General features: G+C 41.0%; 1 protein-coding gene across 1 annotated transcript; it reads right to left on the bottom strand.

Moving 5' to 3' along the window:
- Positions 1-522: 522 nt before the first annotated feature.
- LOC134079183 (trichohyalin-like) lies at positions 523-13400 on the bottom strand. Its single transcript, XM_062535379.1, has 4 exons — positions 9010-13400; positions 8648-8785; positions 5415-5474; positions 523-3505 (listed from the first exon to the last, which is right to left on the bottom strand). The coding sequence occupies exons 1-4, from the start codon at positions 9032-9034 to the stop codon at positions 1944-1946; spliced, it is 1785 nt and encodes a 594-aa protein (XP_062391363.1). The 5' UTR covers positions 9035-13400; the 3' UTR covers positions 523-1943.
- Positions 13401-15267: the final 1867 nt, after the last annotated feature.

The following is a 15267-nucleotide window of genomic DNA, read 5'->3' on the forward strand; positions in this document are numbered from 1 at the left end:
TTATTTAATTTGTATTGTTATTTATTTGTATGTCGCTTTGGACAAAGGCGTCTGCTAAATAACCATAACCATAACCATAACCATAACCATTTATATCTTATCCATAGTTTCCACGCTGTGATTTACACGGTGGTTACTATGATGATACAAAGATGAAAAAAAAAAAAACAATTCACCTGAGTTTCAAACCTATGATCTCAAATTTCCAGCCTGCTCACTTATCCATTGCACTACTCTCACTTCTTCACCATATGAAACTACGGATATTTGAATGACTATGTTGTGGTTGCTAGGTAACGGCAAACAAACTAAAAGATCGTCATTTTTTATTTTGCTTACAAACGGACAGTTTTACCAGTTCACTGAACAAGGTTTATGGGAATTTAGCACCACGTTTCCATCAAAACAATTGTTTTAAAAATCCAAACCTGTTAGATTCAGGACTTAGGTAGGCTTTTTCATGGCTTTTTTTTGAGTACGCACCGCTATGTTCCGCCATTTTTTCATTACGTGGTGACGTCAGGAGCGTCGTTGAATGGCATCGACCCTTTCAGATGGCAACGACCGTATACGAAAGGGAAATCCGCGTAGCCTACACACATCTAAACTATTCTAATATTGCTGAGGGAGTGAGACTCCAATCAAAAGGCATGTATGTAGATATAATGTATATAGTGGATCGATACGAATAACACAATAGACGTTTTGGAACTTTTGATATGTATTGCCCCTCAACAGGCCATAACTGGGCAGAATTAAATTATGCTTGTTAAGCATTATATCAAAAATTAATAACAAATATATACACTCGCGCTGTTGAAAGATTTTTGAGTAAGTTTGAATTACTTGACACTGATGTAGAAAGGCACTTTTGACTAATGTGCATTTGGTGATTATATTCGTTGCTTTCATTTCATGGAAGGACAAATAATGACTGTACTTCCATTTAGTGAATGCTATTTTTGGAGTATTTGGGCTTGCCATACCGGTTTCACTTTGACCAACTCGCTTGTGATGCGTGCTGTGTGTCGAACTATGCAAGCTTTGGAACACCCGCCCAATTCTTCCTCTGATTGGCTGGCCATGAATTTTTTTTCAACCTCAGCCAATCGTCAGTATGTATGCGCTTGTTTCATACCCACTAACCAAGGAAGAACAGTAAAAATAGTCTGCCTCGGCTCTGAGATCTAGTTTATCTGAAGAAAAAGAAAACAGCTTCAAATATAGTAACGCGCCGCATTTTTTGGCAGTAACGGTAATGGCGTTATCAAGATGGGAAAAGTAAGCAATTAGATTACTCGTTACTGAAACAGTAACAAACTAGAAAAGCACTCAGAGAGCGCAGCTACCTCCGCCTGCATTGTTCTAGGTTGTCATACATTTGAACCTAAACTATTCAGATCGCCACCACGTGGCCATACCATGCCACTACACCACAAAGCTAAATACTTAAACGCCGACGGAATCCCGACGGAATTACTGATCACTCCCAAAATGTAATCGTTTCTTCTTTGGGTCATGTCCGACCTTCCCTGAATCGAATTCCATGCATTACTTTTTGAGTTATCTTGCTAACAAACAAACAGACAGACAAACAAACAAACAAACAAACAAACAGACTGACAAACGCCGGCCAGTCCTCCTTGGCGGAGGTAAATAACGCCGTTATTCCCATCACTGGTGTGCGCGTTCATGCACATTCGGTATATAACTTTCGGAATAACTAGGACATTCATGAGATTAATCACGATTAAAATTTTTAAGCGATTGACAGCACTAATTTTAACAATATCTCATTTTATGTCTTGTATGTATAAAATATCCCATATTCAACACTAAACTTGGAATGTGCCAGCTTATGTGACAGACGCGACGCGCTCTGTCACACACACTCACACACACACACACACACACACACACACACACTGGTTATCCATGTATTTTCAGGTCTTGCATATTTCTTTCAGCAATAACTGTGTGCCATCTAAGTGTGTATTGACAGCTTTCCTCAGTGTGTCCATCTCTCTGTTAATATTAAATGTAATCTGTTTCAAGCGATCGTTTGTCAGATGTTCTGCCTGTCTAGGTTTCAGTCTCATTCTCTTCAACTCTCTTTCTTTCTCATCTAACATCTGCTTCATTCTCTCAATGTCTCTCTTTTCCTCATTGTCCATTCTCTCTTGCTCTCTGCCCTCGTTTTGCGCTTGCCTGACTATTGCTACCTCCATACTTCTGTTTTCATCACTTTGACCGAGTCTCAGTTCATTAATGGTTTTCTCCTTCTGTCTTAATTCCTGAAGAATCATTTCAAAGTGTTGACTCTTCTCCTCAATTTGTTGTTTTTTCTCCTCTAGCTCTCTGTTCTTCTCCTCCATCTGTCTGTTGAACTCTGCCTCCATCTTCTGCTTGCTGATGCTGATGTTTTTCTGCAGTTCAGGCAGGATGATCTTCATGAGGTCTCTCTCTGCTTCAACCCTGGCCTCTTTCTCATAGCTCTCTCTCATCTCCTCCATCTCCTCTCTGTGTCTGTCCTCCATCTCTCTCTTCTCTCTTTCTCTCTTTTCTTTCACTCTGCTCAGCTTTCTCTCCATCTCCTCTCTCAGTGTAATCTCTCTATTTAATTCTCTCTCTATCTCTCTCTTCTTCTCCTCATCCCTCTCGTCTTTCATCTTTCTTTCTAGATATTTAGTTTTCTCGTTCAATTCTCTAATTTCTGTTTCATGCTGCTGAATCTCTCCCTCCATCTTCTTCATAGACTGCTGCATATTTTTATCATGTTCCTCTTTTCTCTCTCTCTCCTCCCTCAGTTTCCTCTCCTCCACCTCTCGTTCTTTCTGCATCCTTCTCTCTATCTCTCTGAGTTGTCTCTCTGCCTCCTGGTAGGTCTCACTGCTGTAGAATCTCTTTCTGTTTCCTGACACCATCTCTTCTATCTTCTCTAGCAGCTGTGTGATCTTAGTGTCATCAGGCCTGTCCTTAATATTGAGAAGATGACACCTGTTCCCACATTTCTCTACCAGCTGCTGGAGCTCCGGGCTCCCTGTCTGGAGCAACTCCTCCACACTCCTCTCTCTCAGCCCCTCAGCATGGGTGAGGAGGATCAGTGTGTGTCCCCAACAGCCCTCCCCAAAAATATCCTCCATTTTCTCCAGCATCCTCCTCTCCTCCCCTTCAGACGACTCCACTGGAATCACCAGGAGGAAGGCGTGAGGTCCTGGAGCAGACAGACGAACACAAAGCCCCACGTCCTGCCTCATATCCTTCTCAGAGAGTCCACTGCAGAACCAGTCTGGAGTGTCCACCATGGTCACCCGTCTCCCAGCCACCTCCCTCTTTCTGCTCTCACTGTGCTGGGTCTCTGTGGATGTGTGTGTGAGTGTGTATGTGCCCAGGATGGTGTTTCCTGCGGCCCTCTTCCCAGCTGCACTCCCCCCCAGCAGCACCAGCCTCAGATCAGACACAGCAGGAGATATTGGGGGGGCTGGACCAGGACTCTCTCCTTGCACTGTTAAAACATACACACACACATGCACACACAGAAAGAAAGAAGAAATGAGAAGTCTCAGTGACTCATAATAATAATAATAATGGCATAAGCACTAAACCAGCACATGAGCAGAGTGAACCAGTCACCTCCCTCTGCCTATGTCCCCAACACGATTTATCATGTCCAGTCACCTCCCTCTGCCTATGTCCCCAACACGATTTATCATGTCCAGTCACCTCCCTCTGCCTATGTCCCCAACACGATTTATCATGAAAGCCAAGTAAGAAGAAGTGTGAGAAGGCAGAATCATGACACGTCCCTTCCAGTGTTTCCCAAGTCCCAAGTTTCCCAAGAAGTACTGTATTATCTTAGTGGGTTATTTCACAAAACCTAGATAAGGGGATTAAGCAGGGATTATTTGGGTATCATGGATGAATTCAGCCTTGCCTTGGTGACACAAAAGAGATGGCACATATGTTGCCATGGGGATTTATTCTCTGCACCTAACCTTGTCCCGACCTGGCTAACAGCCAAGCTTATTTGGTTCAGCTAACAGCTGACATATAAATCAGATTTCTGGTTTTTTTTTCTTCTGTTTTTAAGGAGCTTTATCCATGTATACACTATTTGCTAAAAGTATTTGGTTGCAAAACAAAACATATTTTTCACCTATTATCACTTGGTTATTCACAAGTTACCTTCCCAACACTGTTGAGTTGCTTAGCTCACACAGTAACAGCTCTCAGGTAGCTGAAGTGCTACACGAGCCCCCATATTCATGCCCCCAGAGTGTAGCACTGTAGCTTTCTGGCAGCTTTACCAATTGTTCGGGAAATAGCCTGGAAAATTCAGACCCTGGTAATCTGCCAGATTAAGGGTCTGACCACGAATAATGTAATGGCCCAACTCGAGGGGCGGCACCAAACATGCATTTGAAAATCTCACTGCTTTGAACGTTGCAGCGATGTCGGCTCGCCTCGGGCCCACCTATATCAGATACACCGATGTGATTGGTTTCCCCAATGCCTTGGGTGAAGGTAACGTGCATCATTGCTCATTGCAAGAGTATCTTGCAGACACAATTCAAATTGTGCTCTCACAAGAACTCTGGATTTCCAGGGTACAAAGGAACAGATATTGGAACACAAGCTAAAGCTGGAACACATGCTAAAGTGAAGAAAATACAATCATCTTTTGGAAAATGATCCTAATGCCTTAAATAATAATAATAATAATAATAAAAAATGAAATATCCAACCTTTATGGACATCAATTTTCCGAATGAATAATGTATTATAAATAAATAAATGTTTTCCTTAAATACAGGGGTCATAAGTATTGGATCATACAGGGGTCATAAGTATAAGTACGCCTATGTTAACCCCACAGTATGTGTTACAATTCCCAGAAAGGAATCCAGTTATTTCATGGATCCAGGACACTATGCACCCTGATAAAGTCCCTTTGGCCTTTGGAATTAAAATAGCTTGACATTATCACATACCCTTCATCATATCTTTGGCATGGTTTTATTTCAGTCAGCCTATTAGCTGGTTTCAATCATCTCATTGAGCTCAATGCAAATCAAACCAGCTAATAGGCTAACTGAAATTAAACATAGGCTTTCTAATACTTATGACCCCTATATTTTAAGGAAAACAACATTTATGATACATTATTCATTCAGAAACAAAATTGATATCCATAAAGGAAGGATATTTCCTCTCTTTTGTATTTATTTAAGGCATTAAGATCATGATTATGAGTTTGGTGTATTGTTAAAGCCCTAAATTAGCTAGGACATTATCACATTAGAAAAATATCTGGTGATTACAATGATGCTGCTTGCTTTCATATTTACTGGTAACTTTCTCATAATACTTCAAAAATTCAAATCACTTGTCACAATATTGAGACACACACTTACTGGCTGGATTCCAAATATCCATACTGCGAGCTCTCCTTACTTGGAATGGATCTGGAGATACTGAATTAAAAACACATCCAGTTACTATAGTAAAGCTAGAGGACTGATTTTTACAGATAAGATGCCATTATGATACATATTATGATGACAAACAAATAGAGTAGATCACACGTTTCTGTACACTGAAAAAAAAAATTGCTGGATTTACCTGATCTTATCATGTACATTGGTTGCACACAAATGAAATAGGTTTACAAAATGCTGTGATCAATTGGGTTAATGTTATGCATAGGTTGACCCAGTACCGGGTCAAATACCCGCCTCCACCACCTCCCCCCAACATTCTAGATCATTTTCATACATCAGATCGTTATGTAGCATAGTCATATTATACATCTTTTGAAAGTTTGGACTCTTGGGAATCAATACATTACAATTTTAATCTTTTTTTTAATCGCTTTTGATGCTACCCTGACCTCTGGCTGCAGTGTATTGTAGCTGCAGTAGATGCAACATATTGGACACTGAAATATTCACAAGAACCCATAGAAATCGAATCTTTATGTTGTTTTATCCAATATAGTCTATCTTATACACAACCATTGACCCATTGTAATTATTCCATATTTTGTGTAGGCATTTGATGTTCAATGTTAAAGGACAACTTTGAATATGTTTGAACTATTCTTTCTTGTTAGGTATTGAGCATGCACAAAGTATCAGTGGTTCCATAGCACACATTTTCAACTTTAATTAATGCTACCTGTGGCACACAAGTAGCACACAAGTAGCATTAATTCAAGTTGAAAACATGTGCTATGGAACCACTGATACTTTGTGCATGCTTAATACCTAACATGAAAGAATAGACAATCTCAAAGCATAACATAAGATAAAACTTGGCTCCAAATTCAGCTGGTCTAGTCCTCTTTAAGAAACTAAAGGCTGGCTTACATTGCACGATTTTGGTCTGTTTTAACAGTCGGCGACTACATTTCCAAAATCGGGCGGAAATCTTGAGAGTTGTGCTAGAATCGCAGCGCGCTCCCGTCATCTAAATCGTTTAGTGTAAGGTGCCAATCTTAGCGGTTTTAAGTCCGTCGGAGGCAGTCTTTCTCTAGTTTTGCCGTTACGACAATATCAAACATGTTTGATATTATCGGAAGTCTTTTCAGTCGTGGCTCATGCAAATAGTGACGTGAACATTAAAAACCAATAGTAACCTCTCGCGAACACGAAAACGGAAGGGGCAAAATAGGCGACAGCTGTTAGCCTGTATGATTACTTGTTATTTCATTTCTTATAATTTATTAGTCGGCTATTCTACGTGACAGAACAACTGTATGTCTGTTAGTGATGTCACACTATCAAACAATGCTGCAGAAACGCGAAAGAAATACTTTGATATGAGTAGCCTATCATGTGAGTTCCTGTTGATGATGACGTATAGCCTAGTGCACGATGGAAATAATTTGAAGGAATCTAGCAGCAGTCTTGTAAATAGTGACCACAGTCTTTGCAAAATCCTAATCTGAGACTGGCTTGTGACTAGTCTGTGACTAAAAACTCAATGAATTGTCTTTAGATGTGAGAGGGTCTGAGACTGTAGTCTTTCAAAAATCTTTTCCAAATCTTTGCAAAGTCTGGCAATGTAAGGTAGGCTTAATGTGAAAACTCAGCATGATTGTCTCAGTGTTCTTGCAAAGGCTAATGGGAAATGCCAATTTGGATTCATTTGGAGTCATTTGGATGTTAATGGGGTGCTAGGTGACCCCAGGTCACAAGTTTAATATCCTTCAAGCGGTTTGTGCACAAATTGTTATTTTGCCTGCACAATCGTGCTCAAATGATGCACAAACGCATCAAAACACTTTTATTCATATTTTCAACATATGGGGTGCCAACTTCTTTCAGGCGTTTATGCTTTTCGCTTGGCGGTGTAATGGCATGGTATGGCCAAGTGGTGGCGCTCTGAATAGTTTAGGTTAAAATCTATGACAACAAAGGAAAAAGTAGGCTAAGCTAATAATAAAAGTTATTTGTTCAACTTCGAGCTAAGCTTGTGGTTCGCATGGATAAAAACATTCACACGCTTTAGCATGGCAGAAGCCAAATTGAAGGACTATAAAGAGGTAAAGCAGGCTTGTCATGGACATATCATTTTTCATGGACATATATCGGAGCGCATAATCTTTTTCTGTTTCTGTTTCCAGAAACATCACTCCTCGAAGTCCTCATTTTACTATATACTGTAAGTGTCAATGTAATATAAAAAAATAACCCCTGCCACTGAGTCTAAAAACGATATCAACTTGTCTGTGAAGAAAATGTAAGCATTGTGGAAATGTGTTCACTGACTGAATATTGTGTGAAAACAACATGAAATGTTTTAATGGTATGGCCACAAAAGATAGATGCTGTGCTAATTGAGTTTGGAGTTTTGAAAATGTGATAACTGTTTGGACAAATACTTGTTAGCCACTGAAAAAAAATCTAATGCCCAAACATGGCATGCATTTTTCAAGCTGTAAAAAGGAAATAATTTCAAGGTCTGAAAAATATATGAAGACAGATGATTTGCACAGAAATATTTCACAGGCCTTGGTTGTAGGACCCACTGATGATATAGACAAAGTTTGAACAAAATCTGAAATGGTGCAGCGACAGCCTTATCTGATTTGACACAGAATTACTCTTTTGCATAATTATTCCATGTTTTGTGTCGTCACTCTATATCAGAACACCTGACATACGAAGCAAATAGTCTACAGGAAAATTGTAGTACCTTTCATTTGAGACCAAGATTACGCTTCTACACAAAGGGGTTCCTATGCAGTAAGCATGTGATTGTCAGTATGCATTTTGGATAACCAAAAGTCCTATGAGGAGTTTTCATAGGGAATTTGAAAAACATATGAGCATACCTTGGCGAATAATATTCTAAAGTATTCATATTTTCATTCTATATTGATCTTCTTTTGCACACAGCTTTACAAAACCTGGTACTAGGGCTCAGTTTTGTTTCTAAGTCATATCAATGGACTTAGAGGGCTGAAATGTGGTCAGTTCAGAGATGACTGTAATTCAGCAGAAAGAAAATAAACTCTATTCTAGCCTCTGTAGTTCTGTGTCAGTATCCGGCCCTGGTTTTAGCTACTTATTAGTGACATGTAGAGTGTTTCTGAGTTGGTGTTAAAATGCCAAATGCCCATCATATTTTATCTCATACTTACCAAAGAGTTTAGCCTCTCTTTCCATCAGCTGTTTGTTTCTCTCCTCCATACCCCTCTCTTTCTCCTGCAGGTGGGTTCTCAGGCGCTGCAGGTCATTTAACAGTGACTCCAGCTGTCTTCTACTGGTATCTTGACCCTCTACCCATGTTGAAATACAGTATAATGTGTCATCACCCTAATACAGAACATTTAATATTTAACTCACAAAGACAACTCAATTTCTCCATTTTCTGTTCACTTTCATGTGCTCCTTAACACAACAATATTTTGGGTACACGGATACATAATTAAATCTCAACCAATCATCATACCTCTTCAAAATTGTCATAAATTCACAGATCACAACAATTACACATACTCACCGAGAGCCTGGACGGATTCTTCCATTTCTATCCTCTGTTCAGCAATAATCTCCCTCCTTGCTGAAATACCAGAGTAGAGAGATGAGTTGTTTGAGACTGGAGGCTAGCAGCAAACAAAATGAGATCTGACACAAATACACACACTAGAAATGTGTATGGGGATTATGTGTTGTTCTATTAAAATAAGGAACTTATATAAGGAAAAGTTGCTTATTAACCCTCTGGAGTCTAAGACCATGTCCACACGAGGCAAAACGATGCAAGAAAGTGCCGCAAGAAAGCTGGGTAATTTACACTGTTCAACTCAGGCGGGCGACTTACGATACAAATGGATCGCAGGGTAACACCTGGCAACGTAATAAGGAAACCAGTGCAGTTCACAGCCGAGTCTCGCCATATATATATATATATATATGGAGTCTCGCAAGCAAGTGGGCTAGTTAGTTAGCTTAGGCTACTCCAGAATTAGCTGTTATGAAATGGTTGGAAATTGAATTGATTAACACATCACAAACTGTTCTTGAGTGTTGGTAGCCTAACTTGTGTCCTCGGAACAAAATCTGACAACAGCTTTGGAGTTCTGGAAGTAGGCTGCAGGCAGCAGTTGGATAGGCTGCATAGGCTCTAGGTAAGGTAAAAACAACAACCGAAATGCAGTAACGTTATCCCGTTATTTTGAAAGCTAAATGTTGACAGGTATGGGCTAGGAGTCGAGGAGTGTGGCGATGACATCATCGAAACGCAGGTATGCGTCTTCCCCCATCCAAACGAACGCTAGAGGGCTGCGTATTCGAACTTATGCACTCTGGGACCCGGTTTCAGATCGATCCGTTTAAGGGCTATGTGTTTGCAGTATTCGTTTGGACGAACGGCCAAAACGAAGCAAAACAGCTGCGTTTAACCCAAAACTCGTCTCCGTGTGGACAAGCCCTGAATCCCCCCCTGGGGATTTGAAAAATTGTTCCAAACACACATCTCAATCTCTGCCAGTTTTTGTCTTAGAAACATATAAGTGACACCATTAGAAACCTTTAATCAACAAGGGGGGAATTCTCCCATGCGCATAAGGGTGCGTAAGGGTGCGTAAGTAAAAAAAAACGGGTAACTACGCGCATTTCCCTCCTTGTTCAGTTGGCCGATTAGCTTGTTTGATTTGCATTGAGTTCAATGAGCATCAAACAGGCTAATAGGCTAACTGAAGAAAACTGAACAAAACACCATGCCTATCTCTAGGTATGGTGAAGGGTGTGTGATGATGTGGGTCAATTTTAGCTCTAAAGACCAAGGGAACTTTATCAGGATGCATAGTATCCTGGATCCATGAAATACGTGGCCTTTAACCCGAGTGTACCGTCTCACCGGTGTGTTTGGAATGTTGGAAAATGAACATTCTAAAGAATGTCTGGGTTCATTGAATTCTACATAGAATTTTAGAACGTTGAATTGTTGCGGAATGGAATCTTGGGTTAGAATGTTCAAAACCCACCCTTTTAATGGTTAAAAATAAAAAACTGCCTGCCCCTATGTTAACCCTATGTGTTAAATTCCCATAGGGTTACAGATGGTACGGGTTGAGAATGCTCCTTTCTTTCCCGCACATCGGGACTCCCGAAGCATCGGGACTGTAATTAAAACTGCAACCGCAAGGGGGCAACATAAGACCGCCCTAATAAAATGAAGGTTCGGCTCATACCGGAAAACACGGAAAAACCCGAAGACACCGCGCTGGTGACAAGCGGAGAAAAGAGACATCACGCTCGGCATGTCAGATTGCAGTTTCAGAGTTTTCGAATGTTTTACAGCCTACCTCACAGCTGGCTCTCTCACTCGACGTAGCCTATAACTCAGTCAGTCCAGCAGAGATGCCAGAGCAACGTTTTGGTCAATGGAGAGGGAGAGAAATGCTCCGCATATCCGTCTCATTTAATCCGTCTCATTTAATCATTAAAATGAAGGTGATGACTGGCGAAATTATAATCAAACGACGTTTCAACAAACCATTGTTGAAATTAATGAAAATGGTTTTAGAAGCTTTCAATTCAACCTGAAAGACTCGATAGGCAACCTTAGATTAATTCATTAATTCATTACAGTTACAAGACCGCATTTCCGTGAATAGGCTATTATTGTCAAGGCGAAGACGAAAGAGATGGACAAGATGGACATTTAGGCTAAATTTATGCTAGGAATACTTAGAAATGTGTAGGCCTATAGGCTATTTTAAAACGGAGGCATGTTCATTTTAACCGGCGAGGCTGGGTAGCTTACCCAGCACTTGTTATCACAGATTTGTCCCCACCACTTTTGACAACTGAAAATAAAATGTATTTAACAGAAATATCTTTAATACATGCCTATCATGTCACTTTACTTATAACCGTAGGCTACATGCATGGATTTTGTAACACTGTAACAATGGATGGTCAGATATGCGATAGGGCAGTGAGGGTGATTCATTGTAACCATCGACTAGTAGGCCTAGCTCCGCAAAATAAGTTTCTAGCAACTTAGAACTATATGGATCTCGTAATGCATGTTCATGTTGATTCAGAGATAGACATAGACTACTGTGGGCTACTGTGCGTCAATATAACAGCATTTTATGATGTGGTGAATTACTGACTAACGTCAGTTTTTTGATCGGCGTTTCAAGTGCATGCCGCGAATAAATGACTGACTGAATCCTTTATATTTGTTGGCTAATCGCACATACAATGACACTCGAACTGTGGCGTAACTAGTTGAGGCATCTCTATCTCACGTCAGCGACCGGGGTTAAACCTACTCTACGCACCTCTCCTGAACCCATTAAGACAAAAGGCATTATTTTATTAAGAAAATGAAAGTTTTGCGATTTTTTTATGATTGCGATGTCTGCTGAAAAGAAAAGTTAATATGTGAATTCGTGGTTCAGCGCACACACACACACACACACATTTTTACATTTACATAATAGGGCTCGGGCACACGCCTTGCATTCTAGGAATATCGCCGCCATTTGGTAGCGCACTGAACGTAATATCCATTCAGAATTCAGATGCACAAGACAAGAAGCAGAAATATAATAGCGATTTATTCTTTTCCTCTTGCGATCGTGGGTTGCACTGTTACACCCCACTACACAGCAACATACGACCAAGAAGGCAACAACTAAGTAACAGGAACACACTAAAAGGCGGGAGTAAATCCATAGTAATCCATAGTAAACTAAGGAGTGAAGCTGCCCTAGTGTCAGGAAGTGTCTGTCGAGAGAGAGGGGGAGGGAGGCAATCGTCCTCAATGCCGTATATAGGTAGGCTATAATGTCTAGTGAACTGGTTTGACAAGTGTGGGGGAGGGTGAATGATCGCACAAGACAATTGCTCTTCATGAAATGGGTAGTCTGACAGTCGGCTGTCGATTTTTAAACGTAGCCTAGGCTACTACATCACTTGCGAAATCGGACGTGGCACATAGCCTAATTATTATAGGCTACTGGATTTAATATAGCAAGTCCATAGACTTTGTTCATCCTATATTAGCCTATATTAAAATGTAATGTGCTGCGGGGAAGCATTGGGGAAGTCAGTTTAAGTTGTCCTGTAACAATTTGCCTCTTATTATAATCAAGAGTATACAGCCACTACGCACATAATAGCCTAGGTTACGGGCGGATGCGAGCAACCCCATGCAAAAGAAGGCCTTACGTTAACGGACTGAAGGCCTGTTTACATGTCAAACATGCATTAAATCTAAGAAACGAAAAACACAAATATCATGTATGTTGTGTCGTAAACAGTTAATGACTTCGTGGCCACTATGCGCAACTGCATCGCGCAGTGAGCTGAAGGATAGGAGGACCGACACTTATTAACACAAAGCTTTGTAAAGCACTAACAACCACCCCTCAAAGTTCATTGTCCATAAGTCCAAACAATAAGCATAAAAATCCGACAATCCAAAACGATAACGAGATCTCCCAGAAACGAAAAACAAGTTTGTTGAGTAGCCTAGTCCTTCCAACAATCTCAGCTTTTGCGTTTGTTAGATAAAAGGCATCCTGTCCTGCTGTATTCCAATGAGAAAAATCATCCACAAGGTAGGCTAAGGGTCACGGTAATGCAGCATGCAGGAATCTATACGCACAAAACGAATGAATGGGTTATATCGCCCAAAACGAATGAATGGGTTGGGACTGAGAGAGTCGTCTGGCTGTGTCTAATCTGAAGAAGACCACACGGTCGAAACGTCATTCCTTTGTGCTAAAGAAAATAAAATCAAATCAAAAAAGAAGGATTTCAAGTGTGCGAACCTTTTTCCATTTTTTTATGATTTACTCTTGTTCTGCACCTTGACCGGGGATGTGCACAAACTTTTTTTACTACACTTGAATTTTAAACCAACTCTTCTCTAGCCTATATCCTATAGCCATACTTTAATAATCAGATGTTATGCTCATTTTTGTAGGCTACACCTCACCGGCAAGCACGCACGCAAATGCTGCTTTTGCACATCTACAATATTGGCCAGGCTATATAGAATAGGCTTTTAGGACTGTATTTTGCCTTCGTGCAACTTTAGTTGTGCTCAATCTAAATTATTGTCAGTAAGGATAGATCATATTACCAAATGGCAAACCTCGAAAATTATTTAGGATATAGAGCCGTGTCCATTACGCATGCAGTTATTTTTAGGCTATTGTTTTATTTGAGTGTTTTTGTCTACCATGGCAAACATAGTTGAAACGTTCGCTCTAAACTTATGTATTTCCAATCGGCTTTCACAATCAGCTACAGCTGCGCGGCGCGGCGCAGATGATCTCCATGAAAACTTGCAATGTCTTTACAGAACTGCTTTCACTTCCCCGAGTCGCGAACGCAACATGCACAACAACCGATATTTAGCAAACACATGTATTTCCAGCTCTCAAAACCGATGAGGTCCAGATCTCAGTGGCCTCATAGCTGCCTACAGCCATGCATAGTAAGCCTAATGCGCCACCACAAGCAAGCATTTTTAGCCCAAATTAACATGGTAACGTTGCCTATGACTAAAGTGTCTAAGTAGGCTAGTCCTACTAATATTACATTTGATTGGTAGCATGTTTGTAGCGCGCCAGTTTACCCATCCCCTACATCAAAACAGCTTAGAATCAATCAAAGAATCAGCGGTGTCGGCGTTAGGCTGTAGGCGATTTTCTATAACCATTTTCATTCATTTCAACAATGGTTCATTGAAACGTCGTTTGAATAATTTCGCCAGTCATCACATTCATTGTAATGATTAAATGAGATTAAGGACGGATATGCGGTCTTCATCATTTTGAAATGCGGGATGAAACTTTCTGCCACCTGGTGGTTGTTTGGGTACATTGCCTTAGCCTCGAAAAAAATCGGCTTGACGGCCTGCGGGATCTCTTCGGGAGTCCCGCGGGAGAAGGTGCATTCTCAACCCGTACCCACTGTACATAGGGGTGCCAATATTTTTGACCTCGGTATTTTGGGAAGAACATTTATTTATTTATGATACATTATTCATTCACAAAGAAAATTGGTGTCCTTAAAGGTTGGATTTTTCCTAATTGTATTACTTAAGCCATTAAAATCAATTTTCAAAAGATGATTTGATATTCCTTTTTTTTAGTCAACTTTAGCATGGGTGCTAGTGATGCGCGGGCTGGTCCAGAGCCCATGGGTCCCGCGGGTTAGCCCGCGGGGCGGGCGGGTCGGGTTGTTTTTTCGATGGAAAATGCGGGTAGCGGGCGGGTTGGGTAAAAATCGTCTATCGTGATTTCGCACCCCTAATACATTGCTGTGAGGACACGATTAATTAAAAATCCCATAAACGCACGGCTTCACTGGGCTTCAATGGCACTACAGAATAGAATAGAATATATACTTTTTTGATCCCGTGAGGGAAATTCAGTTCTCTGCATTTAACCCAATTTAACCGAATTAGTGAACACACAGCACACAGTGAACACACAGTGAGGTGAATCACACAACCCAGAGCAGTGAGCTGCCTGCCCAACCAGCGGCGCTCAGGGAGCAGTGAGGGGTTAGGTGCCTTGCTCAAGGGCACTTCAGCCATGGTGGACTGGTCGGGGATCGAACCGGCAACCCTCCGGTTACAAGCCCGGTGCGCTAACCAGTACACCACGGCTGCCCCAACAGCGTGGGCTAAACGCCACAAACCAGGGAAGCCTGGACAGTGGGATGGTTCGGACGCCGAGATGATTTTATTGACTGCATGCCGTGATTGGAGAGGAAGAGCTTCAAG

The sequence above is a fragment of the Sardina pilchardus genome, chromosome 4, assembly GCF_963854185.1.
Source record: "Sardina pilchardus chromosome 4, fSarPil1.1, whole genome shotgun sequence".
NCBI lineage: Eukaryota > Metazoa > Chordata > Actinopteri > Clupeiformes > Clupeidae > Sardina > Sardina pilchardus.